We start from the raw sequence: 14,636 nt of genomic DNA, 5'->3' as shown, positions 1-14,636 counted from the left end.
TGGTGGAAACCAACCAGCAAAAGGATCGCTTCGCCAATTGAGACGCTCAAGGAATGACGCTTCCATTTTCGTTAGTTGTGTGCTAGTCGGAAAGAAGATATGAAGAGGTTGCCTTCAGATTGTCAATTATATAACGTCGTTTTTAGTGCAATATATGTGAACTCAATGAGATACATTATTCATTAGATGTGACAAGACGAGCACGCGCGGGCATGATTCACTTTATGTCAGCAGGCAGTGCCGAAAGTTGATAGTGACTACTCGAGCTGCCGCTTTTCATGTGTGCTGTTGCGGACTGTGCGCGCTACTGGATCTGACACTACCGTGAAGCGCCGAAAGTGTGTTGTCGTGAGCATAAGTTGTTCTAGCACCATATGAATGAAAAGAACTATGTAGACGAGACAAACACAAGTAGTACTGCAGTAGTAATAGCAAAACTAGTACTGCTTTACAAGTTTGTAAGCCAAAAGAAACGGTCACATAAGGACTGAAGAGGTAGAACACTACTGACGAGGCCTCTTACCCCTGTCCCTCCTACCCTGCACCCTAACGTGCCCCTGGGAGTACGTGAGTCGGTCCGGGGGTATGGCACGGCCAACTCGTCCTGCCTGTACAGGTGTGACCTCTGGCTGCTCCTGAGTGTGCGCCTCTGGAGCTCCATAAGATGCTTGTTCTTGAATTGCTTGTAGAAATTTGCACCCATGTGACGCACGCACCACCGACTCCGAACATCAGGCCACTTAGCTGGAAGTCCCTTCTCATCCCAACCGTTCTGCAAGTAGTCAATAGCCTGCAACATGCCCGCATGACGATCATGTATAAGGCAAACGTTGGGCCTCATACGCACCACTGCAATGTGCACTCTCTCTAGGAACCAGTACCAGCTTTCAGTGTTCTCACTCTCTACAAATGCAAAAGCCATAGGTAGAACCTGGTTGTTCCCATCACACCCAATTGCTGTCAATATCTGACCTCGGTATTTACCTGTCAAAAAAGTTCCATCTATGCATAGAACAGGTCGACAATGCACAAAAGCATTGATGCAAGCACCCAATGAGAAAAAGGCTCTTTGCAGCACACTCTTTGTTCGATCATCAACCGATGTAAATGTATGTAGGTCATAGTAAGTATTATTATTCCTCTGGGCAATGGTGGCTAACAAACGAGGCAAATTATCATAAGAAGCTTCAAATGTGCCATACCTCATCTCAATAATCTTTTGTTTGGCTCTCCAGGCCTTTGCATAGCTTATGGTGTACTTGAATTTGTTCTCGATGTGCCTAATAATTGATTTTGGTTCAAAGCCAATGTTACCAACAACACTGCTGTACATCTCACTTGCAACAAAAGCTGAAGTGATGTTTCGGTGATACTTCTCCACCCCTTGTAAGTAGCACTTGTGCTCGGTCACAATGCTAACTTTCCAATAATCATTCCATTTACCCTTATAAGCATGGACACGCCACGCACAATCTTCCTTCATGCACATCACTTCATACACATAATTTGTTGACTTGACCACCCTAAACTCTCTCTGCAAGGAAACTGCCCAATGCTTCACCGTCTCCTTCATCTCATCCTTATGAGCATACCTTGCACCCTCAATTACCTCGTTCTCCTTATACTCCCAGGTTACATGATCACCCTCTGATATAACAAGTCCAGAGAAGTCCTCATTTGCCCAATCAGTGGCCATTACATCACCTTCCTCATCGGATGATGCGTCGTCGTCCGCTTGCTCATTATCCGAATCTTCCCTCTCCATGTCATCAACAATTATACCGACTCTCTCCCCCTCATCTGCCATGCCCATGGTCTGCTCCTCCCTTGGTTGATTTTCCTCATTTTGCATCGATGGTCCAACATCCCCTGCATTGCTAGGACCCTCTACATCTTCGGTTTGCATTGGAACATTTATATCTTTCTCTTGTACCGACACAAATATAACGAGGGGCCATGACCGTTCAAAAGCCATTTCCACATACCGTCTCCAAGCAGCAGTGCTGTCCATCGGCATTAGTTCCCAAAAATAACCTTCTGTTGCACGACTCACTACAACTGATACTAACATTGTGTAGACTTCTTGGTCTATTCTAAATCCTCTCAACAACCAACTATAAATTGACTGAAATGTTCTCTCCGCAGGCCTATCGATGCCCTTAGATGTCATTACAAAATCTGACAGATCAAACACCATTTAGACCAAATCTAATATTTCCTTCACCGTGAACTATCTGAAATGTGACCTTATTTGACATTGTGCCTGATGAAAACAATAACTACGTTAACCTCGCATTTCTGTACTACACCCTAAGTTACATTCTCTACAATATTGTTCTCCAAAATTCTAAAAGTAGGTTACATTCTCCAGATCAAACTAAACTACATCTTATAATTAACACTACTGTCTATGTCTCAATTCATACTATTATATTCTATGCTCTGGATCTACACATATGTGCTGTGTGCTACAGATCTGCTAAAATATATGGAACTAAAACTAAAACGCAACATATATACTCAAACATAACATATTAGTACAAATGCAAAAGATGTATGGGAGCAAACCTGTGATGAAGTGAGCGAACCAGCAGGGCTTCGCCGCTCTCCTTCTGCTGCCCTCCCCTCTCTCTCTTTCGTTTTTTTTTTTGGATTTTTAGTGAATATAATGAAATTTCAGAAAGGGGGGACTGGGCTTTATAGGGGGGAGGCAAAAATCGCCCTCCCCCAGGGCGGCAAGGGGGCCGCCTGCAAAATTCCATGCCCCCCTCGCCGCCCATTTGCAGGCGGCCCCCCGCACAGTACAAAATCGCCCTAGCGGAGGGCGGCAAGGGGGCCGCCTGCAAATTTCGTTGACGGCCGTCGCCCGAGAGCGAACGGCCGTCTGCCACGTCACTTTCGCCGCCCTCTAGGATGGCGATTTTTAAAAATCGCCCTCCCAGAGGACGGTAGGCGACTACTTCCGTCAATTTTCAAAATGGAAAATTATTTTTGTAAAACTTTTAATAAAAAAAATTAAAAATAAAAAAAATTCGCATATCCTCTCTTCCTTTTCCTAATCGCAGTCGCCGTCGAGTTTCGTAGCTTGTCACGGATTCAAAATGCTACTACCTCCGTTTTGGTGGTGACAATGTTTTGGTAAGGGGCACTGACACATTAGTGTATCTTTGAGAATAAATCCCCTATAGGTAATTCGAGATGACATTACAAAAGATGATGAAATCTCATACTTACTCTAAAATGATGAATTGTTTACGATTTCATGTACCCTAGAGTGGTCACTTTCTAATCCCAGGAGGATCTCGTCTAGATGAAGTGGGGAAAGCACAACACAACGATCAAAGCCACGACCTCGAATCAAACCGTGCAGTATAAATAATCAAGAGCTGCATGCTTGGTTCGGAGCTCAAACATTTTTGGAACCTGATTTAGTTCAAACTTGGAACACCATTCTTACAGCTACCACCAGTTTCTGCAGTGTTATCAGACAGCAGTTACAGTAGTCTACCTCCTCATGCTGCAGTGTTAAAAAAAAAACTCTAACGCTCCTCGTAACCATATTACAAAACAATCGAGTATACAAAAATATCACAACATCAATGTTTCATCTGCCCTCTTGCACTCGCATAGCTATGTTAAACAGTTAAGGGAAGAAACCACAAGAAGAAACTCATCTCTTTTGTACATGCTAATGCCCCCTGAATAGCCGTCGTGTGTTTCGGCCAAATGTGTGAAACCATATAACAGTACATGTGTATACGGTATACCACACAATTGGCCGGAAATAAAAGGAGCATAGTTTGGCCAAGAAGCTCCAAAAATATCTTTAACCTTCGCATATCATGCTCCATTCCACGCACACCATCCCAGGAGCCATGTTATGAACCCCTCCATGTGATGTTGCGTGCTTCAATATTTGGTATTCCAGATCAAGAATTGTGGTGGATCAAGCTAGCGAACATGAAGCCTTTGTTAGCCTCTAGTCCAATCAGATAACAGCCATGTTAGCTCACTCTTCCATATTGTTCTTTGCCTCATCATTTTCTTCCTCCATCTTGTCCTTTGCCTCAGTATTTCCTTCCTCCATCTTATTCTTTGCCTCAGTATTTCCTTCCTCCATCTTATTCTTTGGATCATCATCTCCGTCGACGGTCTTCTCCTCCATAGCCATGTCGTTTGCCTCAGGATTTTTACCATCCATCTTGTTTTCTTCCTGCATTGTATCAATAGTGTCTTCCTCCATCTTATTTCTCATCACTGCATCACCATTTTCTTCAGCCATGCCATCGTTTGCCTTATGCATACCATTGCCAGCATTGCCATTTTCAGTTGCATCAGCATTGTTTTCTGGTACTGCTGAAGGTGGTACATTTGCATGAGGTGCATAATATTGCATGTATTGCATCTGTTGCAAATGAAGTGGTTGGGGTTGTCAGATTCAAAGACATCAAACATAATTAACATAATTAAGTTTTGCAAGAGACTTGGTACTGGAACAGTGCTGTATGTACCTGACGAAGATGTTCTAATCTGAAATTCACTAGATGACCAATATCTTCAATACCAGCAACATAATGAATATTTCCAGTTTCCTCTAAAGGTCGCTCTGTAAATGGTGTGCACTCTTCAAGATTCAAGCCAAGCTTATCAGGCCTCTGGAGGAGAAGCTGGAATGTTGGCTGCAATTCGTAGCACTGTTCAAAAAGTGAACGACGGCAGAACACATACAGGCCCAGACGAGCACGGGACATTGCCACAATAAGTCTTCTGACATCACGAAGATGCCCCACAAAACGGGTGCGGACAAGAGATAATAAAATGAAATCATTTTGTTGACCCTGGAACTTGTCCACTGTGGTAACCTACATGATGCATAGAAAAGGGTACATGTCAGCACAAAGCAGAAAGAATGATAAAATACTAGCTTAAAAAACATAGCTCAAGCAATAAATACCTTGCTAGGTGGTTCGATATTCCATGGCTTGCATCTTCTGTTAATAACATCGCGAATAAGAAGCTTCTGACCATTGTAAGTGGTCAATATCGAAATCTTATTGGCAGGGTATCCAATCAGGCGCATGTAGATGTAGACACTAACTATAAACTCAGCCTCCCCTTCATTCTGGTAGAACCAAGGAGAAGGGGCAGACTCACCTCTGCCACGGAAATCAGGAACATCAACCAACTGATAGTCATAAGAGAAGCCAGAATTAGCTTTGTGGAAGATAGACTCCTCACGGACGTAAGGTAGATCTCCAAGTTCTCTGTATCTCCAGTTATATAGTTCGGCGATGCTAGGTCTGGCACGCCCCTGAGCATTGAGCTCAATGTAAGGGACACCAAGACGAACAAATCTTGTAAAGAGACTTTGGTCCATGTGGCTGTACTTCTGAAAAGCCATGTTCTTCACGACAGGGGGTAACTGATGGTGATCACCAATTAAAATGCAACGTTTCAGACGAGCATAGCCATCTTCCTGCCGTTGCAGCAGCATCGGTATGAAAGTCTCTATCTCTAATATCTGTGCACTTTCTTCCATCAGCAAATTATCGTATTTGAACCCTAACTGAAGAAAGTCTCTCCTCTTCAATGCCGCATGAGTACAAGTCATGGCAACAATCTTGGCTTGTTTGGTCATTAGATAATTTGCCCTCTCTGCTGTTGACTTAAGTAGCTCAAAAGCCCTACATTCTTCCAGCTCTTGAAATATTGTCAAAAGATGTTTGAAACAACCTTTGGCTGCATGCATATCTTTCTCAAAGGACTCACCAGTGAAGGTAGGTTGTGGAGTATCTGAGAAGAACTCTGAGAAAGGGAAGCGGTCTTTAACAAATGAGGGCTTGTCTTGGTTTTGCGCACAGGCAGCTAAAAATTGTTCCCACCGAGCATAAACATGTAATAACCAAAAGTACGCAGCCGTTTCACATGTGTAGCTCACATCTTCAGGAAGATGAAGGGAACTTGCCAATTTTGCAACTTCACCTAGCAGCTCTAATCGCCGAACCAGCATAGCATTGACACGACCTTGACGGCTAAAATCGAGATCAGTTGCCAACTCTTGTTCACCCTGACCAAGACGAAGAAGGTACCTAGCAGGCACATCTCTCTGGAAGAAACAAGTAAAATCAGCAAGTTTAAAAAGAACATGTAGCAAGCCAACTATGTAGAGAGCATCTAGGTGATTAGGATATATTTCAATATGAGATGTGCATGGCATTGCATGAAAATATGTAACTCCATTGGGACATATGTAGCACAACTTTGCATGAAAATATGGCATAAAGAATCATTTCTGCTGGAAGTCCTCAAAACCCAATAGATACCCATTTTCATTCAACTTAAAGAACACTAGAAATGATAAGCAGTAAAATTGGTATCTTGCGACTGAAAGGAACAGGAGCAAAAATGTTCAGGTGGTTTTCATGAATAAGTGACATTAGGATAGCTGGCATAGCATGGGATCAAATATGCAATATTTCTCTCTCATAAAGAATAGATTAATAAGGGGTAAAACAGGAGTAATTGGTGCAGTTACAGTACCTGCATTATCTTCTCAAACAAATCATTCAAAGCTTGATTGGAATGAGTTATAATTAGAGTTCTTTGGGAAGGACAGTTGTGATATAAAACATTCAATATCTGCACAGCTGTATCTGTTTTTCCCGTACCAGGAGGACCAACAACCATTGTCAACCCAGGTTGAATACCAGATATTATAGCACCAATCTACAAGTAAAAGAGATTGTTACCAACAGAGCTAAAGTTAAAGGACAAGTCATATGGTTGTGTATCTCAAGCAAATTCAAATAAGCAAGTAGAATAATAAAGCAAGTACAAAAATCTCAGCACCTAACACAAATGAATTGACACATAAGCATTATCATAGTCTAGAAAATCTATTCATCTGTGTAATATTCAAACAAAGACATATTTTCTCTATGTTACAATAATAGGCTCATAGGAAATACTTTAAAGTTTTCTGGCAGGTTTTGTTGAAAAGATATGCACCAATTGAGTGATGGTTAGCTGGTAGCCTGAAAGTACCTGAGTAGGTGTAAACCTCACTGAGTTCTGTTTAGGTTTATCTTGAGGATACGGCCCTGGATCAGCAGGAATATAAGTCTCAACCATTATTTTTTCTTTCTGGGGCCCATCATCATCAACCATATTGTTCTTAGCCGACAAAACAGAGTTTACATTGCCAGGTAGAGCATGACTACTTTCCCTCATTTTCTTGGACAACTTAATCTTAAAAGGAGGGCTCGGATTCAGGTTTTCTGTTCCATCTGAATTGATAAATGTGACCTACAAATGAGCTAAAAGTGTTAGAATCTTTAGGGTTAAAGATTAAAAAAGTACTTCCACTTTGAAAAAAAAAACAGTACAATCAAGTTTTAAAAGATATTTACCTGGTAATCTGGAAAGCTTTGTACAACATGGTCCGCATCAAGAAAAGTGTCCTTAAAATCTATATTTTCCAGAAGATCAGGCATATTTATCCACTGTGCGGCAGAAGGGTTCCCATAACCCAAGAATATGTTATGCAACCATTCAGGAACTACACATGTTTCATTCATTAGATCACGTATAGATTCCAATATCGCTTTGAAATTATTCTCCTTGGGTTTCCTTCTCATTAGAATGTTAAATGTCCCATACACATTCTCTGCACCCTTCTCTGCTACCTCAGTAACATCAATATGATACTGAGCTGTATCCAAAGCAATTTTAACAGTACGAATCTCACCCTTGGGAGGTTTCCATTCCTCTCTCTTTATCCTCCCTGTAAAATCATTCATAAGAGATCCTTCCTCATCACGAATTTCAATAACCTCACATCCACGTACACATTGTAATCCAAGCCTTTCTGGCACAGTTGATTTTGCAGCCTCCTCAGGGCTAAGGGGTTCAAAAGATGGACGGATCGACAACAAAAATAAAACATCATGTTCCTTCAAAGCATCCCATTCAGATTTGATCTGTGGCTTGTAGCTTGAGATGCTGAAAGTGACATCAGCAGTTACAGCAGATGGCTTAACTTCTCCAATGTTTGGCTGCTTCACTTCAGTAATCCTAAATTCCTTGATTGGAACAGCCATCCTGGACCAACCACGAAAGGCAGTGTCTCCCTCATTGTTAATATAGGCATGCAGATGAGGAACAGCTTCCTGGATGTCTTCACGAATTTCATATGTTGATTCAAGGCGGAAAAGATTGAAATTCCTCAATAAATAATCATGAAGTGTTAAAAACTGGAGATTGAGTTTTGGTAGAGCAAGGCAGCCCTCTCCAGAATAATTAATGCTAGGAACAAGGCTTTCATCCCACATGATCTGTTCATTTGGATAAAGAGGAAGTGCATTTACTGCATCTTTCTGTGACTGACGCTTCTCAAAAAAGGCAACCAGGACCTCAATAAGAAAATCACGTCTTCCACTGCATGGGTCCTCCTCTGAAATTAACTTGAGCTGTATATATAGGAAGAAGTTAAGCACATGAAACACATTTATTTCAGTTTCACATGCAAAATATCTTAAGAGTGAACTCAGTGATGAAAGACTCATCTGACAAAAATTAATAACTAACTTGTGAGGAACATCTATATGATAATTTCCTTTTATCCTAACAACAGTCCTGCAGGTATGGAAGAATTTTATTTCCTGCTCTTAGCTTTCAAGTTGAGCAGCATTCTTACAAAAAAAATTGAAAGATTTATTAGAGAAGAAGGTATATTCAGCTTGGTGTATGTCAAGGGAATACTACTTACAAATAACAATAACAGCTGATAAAAAAACTGAAAACAAATAGCAAAGGGAGTTCATGTAATCATGCGAATTGCTCACCTTATTACAAACCAGATCTTGCAGTTCTACATCTGTCAAGACAAGCAGCTTCTTTGCTAAGTCCGCACGCTTATGGATTGAACCAATATTACACAAGGAAAAATCTCTCAACTGCAACGGTTAGTAAAAGAACAATGAATTAATATTTTTATTATATTGGAAATAATAAAGAACGGCACAACAGAATATAAGGTGCACACCTTAGGCACTTGTTTGAAGGCCAGCAGCTGAAAGGCTTGGAAACGGGAATAATGAGCTTGCAAGACATCATCATCACTGAGCTGTGTTCCAGAATGATCATTAATCTCAAAGCCTTCATAAAACTGCAGCAAATCAACCAACTGCGCAAAAAGACGCCCCTTTTCATGGGTATACAGTGCACTTAAGTGACACTTAGCAACAACAGCTACATCGGCAACAAGGGGCCTTAAAAATCTGCACATTGTTAATCAGCATAAGTTGAGAGCAAACATAATATGCATTTTATGATGAGAAGCTAGCTCTTGGTAATAACATAATATCACCGCTAGAGCAGAAGGTTTAAATTTTAACCTAACAAAGATATATCCATCCCTAGTAAATGAACTGATATTGCATAAAGAAATGCTGGTAAAAAATTCATGCATAAAGTATTCACATCAAATCAATGAATAGACATCTGGTTGTCACAAGATGTGGTTAAGAAAGTTCATACAATAGCAAGTGAAAATATGGAAAAAGAGCTCGACCAGTGGGTTAAGACAGCCAGATTTTTTATGAGTGAAACCCAGATTGGGGACTTCATCACTGGGCTATAAGCGTGTTTATGGGTAAAGTTGAATGAAATACACAGGTGGTCAAAGTGCTCAGGGGGAAGAACCAGGCAATACGTGTTTTTTTTTATAAAAACCATTTGATGCACAGTTGCACACGAACTTCAAACTATGCACATCATGAGTGACTGACCAACTGATATTCTGAAAGTAAATTGTATGCTATCCTTAAACCTGAATGGAGTTCTCACTTAGGTCAATGAACTTAAGAAATGACCCAATTTAGGCTTGTATGTTGTATCCCCGAATGGAGCTTCAATTTGCCCCAATCAGACCAAGTGAAAGAATTGCAAAATATATTCCTATTAATGAAATATGAGTATATTCATTAATTTCCACTAGAAATCCTAGATGGCTGTCGCGACAGGCATCTGGATGTCATGTTCTCATTCTTAGATCTAAGAGGAGAAACGATAAAGTTGAATCACCTAGAGAAATATACTCATATTAATGAAATACGCTGCTACTAGTAGTAGACAATTAACAAAATTGTATTCATACCGTCTAGTAGGAAGCTGGCTCAACATATCAATCAAAAACTCCATGAATCTCTCACAGTACAAGACACAAGAATCATCAACCTGCCCACTGAGTGATACATTCAACACAGATTCATCCCCACCATCTTGACTGGACAATATTACCTTCGAATCAAGAATCTATAGAGAAATTTTGCAGGAGTTAAGCACGATTCACACAACATAGTTATGAGAAGAGTTTCAAAGGCACACCTCCAGGAATTCTTCTATTAAGTTCCTAAGGAATCTATTCTCGAGCATTTCTGAAGCATCACAGGTTTGACCTGCCTTTTTTGCTTCTTTAGCTTCTTTTCTTTTGATTTTGGTCCACTTCTTAATCAATTCAGGGTTAAGGCAAAGCTCCATCTGTAGATATTTGAAAACTATATAAGTACCAAAGAGAAACACAGGATAAACTAGTGTGAGAAGAAAAGAACAGCACAGTTACCTGAAGCCGTCCAAAAGAAAGAGTATGCCACAACTTTAGGCTTACTAACTGAAGTATGGTTTCTCGAACTAGTTCATCCTCCAAACTCTGCAGCAAAGATGATTTGTAAGAGCACTGAAAGGATTAAATTTTTACCACATATGGAGTGACAATCACTGTAGACCTTTGCATACTAGTTTTTAAAAATTAATGTGGTCAATTACACCTAATCCAGAAGAACAAAAAAGGAAACTGATGAGAAAATAGATTGATTTGATCATAAACTTGTATGGACATTCAAGCGAAACATCATAAGGATCCAGATTAGAAGGCTCAATTTCACGAAGGAAGTATTCTCTGGTGGTTGATGGTTCAACAAAAATAGTAAGGCAAAAAACACATCTAGGAAGAAAAAGGTGAGCATCAGCATGTGATTCAAATATCCTATTGCAAGCATAAAAGTTAGTACCTGAAACGCATTTATCATGAACAACAGGTAGTTTGTTTTCTCGGCCATATTAAGCTCCCTATCCTGCAATAAGAAATAAGAATGAGACATATTATGAAAAACATGACAAGACGTCTGAGTGATATCTTCTGTAAGTCATAATGAGATCACCCCAAAGGCAACAACTGAAAGAACAAAGAAGTTCCAGAATGGATCTGCAAAACTGAATGGCTCAAAAATGTAAACTAACAAAGCAAGCAAAACACAATGGCAAAAACCCATTAAGCCTGATTTCCCTCAATTCAAAACTCCAAAAGTACGCACAAAGTCCATCTGAGTCACCTAGAGTATTCCAATCTTTTCAATAAACCATACAGGGGCATCTGAGAAAGAACTGCTTCATGCAACTACTTAACTGGTGGTCCAAATGACAATATAAGGGATCACCATCAGCCCAACAGAATCAATTTCAACATGAAAAACTTCTCATGCTTATGCACATAATAAACACAAAAACCACCATTAACTGTGTTGAGTAGCAACTACATGCCATTACCGCTTAAATTTTGTTTAGTTGAGAAAAATATAGTGAAAATATATTTCCAGTTCCAGGAACTGCAGCAAACTAGTCGCAAGCATAGTGAGCTCTGAATGATGCTGACTGCTAGCAAGCATTGAGCTCGTACTAAACAAATAGTGCCTGACCATACTGAACAACCCCCACCAAGTAATAATAATAATAATAATAATAATTCAAAGTAAATGCACAATTAACCAACACTAAATTCCATAGTGTCCCCAATTAGGCTTCTCCATCCTACAGAGAGCCATCTATATTCTATACAGCTTTAGAATTGCAAGTTAAGCATTGGAAAAGCAAAGAGTTAATTATGGTGACATCAAAACAAACCTCTTCCTTTAGCTTGAGAACCCGCCATAAAAATCCCTTGAAAGCATCCTTCCGGTCATGGAAGCAGGTCCACGCCGCCACATTCTCCCGGAACTGCACACAAAAAAAAAAAACCCAAACTACATCAGAAACCCTAGAAATCGCCCGAGCAAGGGAACAGCCAACAGCGATTGCTCCAATTCGAGTAGGGGGGTCGAAGAGGGGGGCGGGTCAGCACCTTCTCGTTGACCATGAGGATCATGGACATGACGTGCTCGAAGGAGGCGCCGGCCGGGTCGAAGTTTGGCCAGAGGTAGTTCTCGAGGTACTGGCTGACCTCGAGGATCATGACGCGGTGGAGCGGGACGGTCTTGCGGCCGCGGCCCTCGACCCGGAGCTCGGTCGCGTAGATCTCCCTGACGAGGGCGGCGTCGAAGGCGGCCCCCGCGGTGGGCGCGCCCCAGTGCTCGGCGGCGACGCGGGTGAGGCGGTCGCGCTGGATGTCGAGGAGCGTGATGGTGGAGGCCGCGGCGGTGGGGATGGCCTTGTCGGGCGCCGACGCGGCGGAGGCCGGGACGTCGGCCGGGAGCGGGTACTCGGCGGCGCGCGGGTGGCGGAACTCGAAGACGCCGGTGCCGTAGACCTTCGGCATGGCTGGCGCCGCCCCCCCGGGGGGGTTTTAGGGTTTTGGTTTGGGGGCCGCGGGGAGTGGGAGTTGGAGTGGTGGTGGAGGAAGCCGCGGCGGCGGCGATGGCGGCGGCGGCGAGGGGGGTGGAGATGGGAGTCGTGGGGGAGATTTGAAAGGGAGGGTTTAGCCGGAACCCTTCATTTTTTTTTTTCTTTTTTGTTTGTTTGGGGGTGCGGAGGGAGAGGAGCAGAGTGGAGGCCTTCCGCTTCGTTTTTAGCTTTCGCAAGCGCAAAAAAGCCTTGGCCCGTTGGATCTGTGCTCGTGTTTTTGGCGTCGGATAGGCGGTTTCTGCTACTACTTCTCCTCTCAATAGAAGATAGGAGGCGACGCAGGATGGAGAAAGAGAGATTTTCGTAAATGTGCATTGTTAGATGATTATTTTAGGTAAATTGGATCGGTCCTATTGAAAAATATTCATGAAACCTGATATTTGGCTATTGAATTACTCTAAAATTCAAACCATGATGTTATTATCATCAAGATTTTTTTAACACCAACGTCTTATGTGAGAAAATGACAAAAGTGTCATCTCTTTTCATGTTAGCTCATTTCTCTCTCTCCTCTCTTAGAGCATGCGAAGAGCACCCAAAACAAATCCCTATCCAATAATTTTTGAGGTTTTGTTGAAAAAAATCAATCCAACAGTGACCCTAAGCAGAAAATCCAAAATCAGGATTCCCATCTCCGGGTTTCTCGTTCTCCACGAATAAAGAAGCGCTCTCACTCCCAATCCACCTCTCGCGAGCGCTTGTGGCAGTTCCCGCGCCCTCGTTGAAATTTTCCAGCCTGCAACTTCATCGCGGGGTTGTCCGTCATCATCGCCTCTAGCTACCCTGCCACCGGACACATCTCTCCCATAGTCGGCAGAGTCTTTTGTGGCTCCCCCATTCACACATCTGACCGGCGCCTGATTCACACATCCACTCCCGTCGGCCTGCGTCGATGCAACAACGCATGACCAATATGTTGTTGTTTTTGCTGTTGCTATGTGTTGAGGGAAAATAGTACTTCATCTTGCTGTTGCTACTGTTTCTAGTTCTGTTCTGAGTAAAAAATGCCAACGTCAACGGCGGAGCACGCTGTCACGGTGCACACGCGCGACGTGACGATTCTCTTATGCTTGCTAACGCATTTGCAAACTAAAAACTGACGCTTGCTAAAAACTGATGCAGACTGAAAACTGATGTCCTCTGCTATGTGCTAGATGTGTTGCTGCTGATGCTAAAATTGTTGAATGGCCTTGCTGCTGCTAAAGTTGCTGCTAAAATCGCACCATTTTTGTCTAACAAGAATGCTAGGAATAAATAGATAGTGCTTGACATGCAAATTGTATGTTTTATTTTTTGACATTGTATTGTTGCTTAAGTATTGATAGGTGCCCATATGTTGTACCGGATCTGCTATTGGTGCTTATGCTGCTGACTGTGGAGTTGCTAACAAATTTCTGGAGCTACTAATGTATTGCTGCTTGCTGGTTGGTGTTGATTGCTACTAACTAGAGTTGATAAGGTTGCTAAATCACATGTCTGGAGCTGCAAGACCTGTCGATCGGAGAGGAGCAACAGCGCCGAGTGGTGAGCGTGATACTGTGATCGCAGGTCGTGCAAGCGAGTGTGACGCCGCGATCTTGCGAGAGGCGAGAATGAAACGGATTTCGGTTGGTAGTTTTGTATGGGCCCCACCTTTTATTTTTAGGAAGTCAAATTTACCTAATCTCTTGGAGAGATTATTATTTTCACATCTCAATTTCTGTTTAGGATTCTCATAAACATTTTTTTACTACTGACTGGAGTTGATTGTTGTTTGCTAAATCCCATGTTTGGAGCTGCAAGACCTGTCGATCGGAGAGGAGCAACATCACTGAGTGGTGAGTGTGATACTGTGATCGCAGGTCGTGGAAGCGAGCATAACGCCGCGATCTCACGAGGGGCGAGAATGAAATGGATTTCGGTTGGTAGTTTTGTATGGGACCCACCTTTTATTTTTAGGAAGTCAAATTTAGCTAATCTCT

The 14,636-nt window shown here is 42.1% G+C and overlaps 1 protein-coding gene across 1 annotated transcript; it reads right to left on the bottom strand.

Moving 5' to 3' along the window:
• Positions 1–3,372: 3,372 nt before the first annotated feature.
• LOC127766137 (uncharacterized) lies at positions 3,373–12,826 on the bottom strand. Its single transcript, XM_052291201.1, has 14 exons — positions 12,176–12,826; positions 11,959–12,051; positions 11,070–11,132; positions 10,622–10,708; positions 10,387–10,539; positions 10,157–10,314; positions 9,044–9,278; positions 8,844–8,954; positions 7,410–8,468; positions 7,045–7,305; positions 6,541–6,726; positions 4,955–6,106; positions 4,512–4,862; positions 3,373–4,405 (listed from the first exon to the last, which is right to left on the bottom strand). Exons 1-14 carry the CDS (start codon positions 12,587–12,589, stop codon positions 4,010–4,012), a joined length of 4,719 nt encoding a protein of 1,572 aa, XP_052147161.1. The 5' UTR covers positions 12,590–12,826; the 3' UTR covers positions 3,373–4,009.
• Positions 12,827–14,636: the final 1,810 nt, after the last annotated feature.

The sequence above is a fragment of the Oryza glaberrima genome, chromosome 3, assembly GCF_000147395.1.
Source record: "Oryza glaberrima chromosome 3, OglaRS2, whole genome shotgun sequence".
Taxonomy (NCBI): Eukaryota; Viridiplantae; Streptophyta; class Magnoliopsida; order Poales; family Poaceae; genus Oryza; species Oryza glaberrima.
This window is presented reverse-complemented; position numbering and strand designations above follow the sequence as displayed.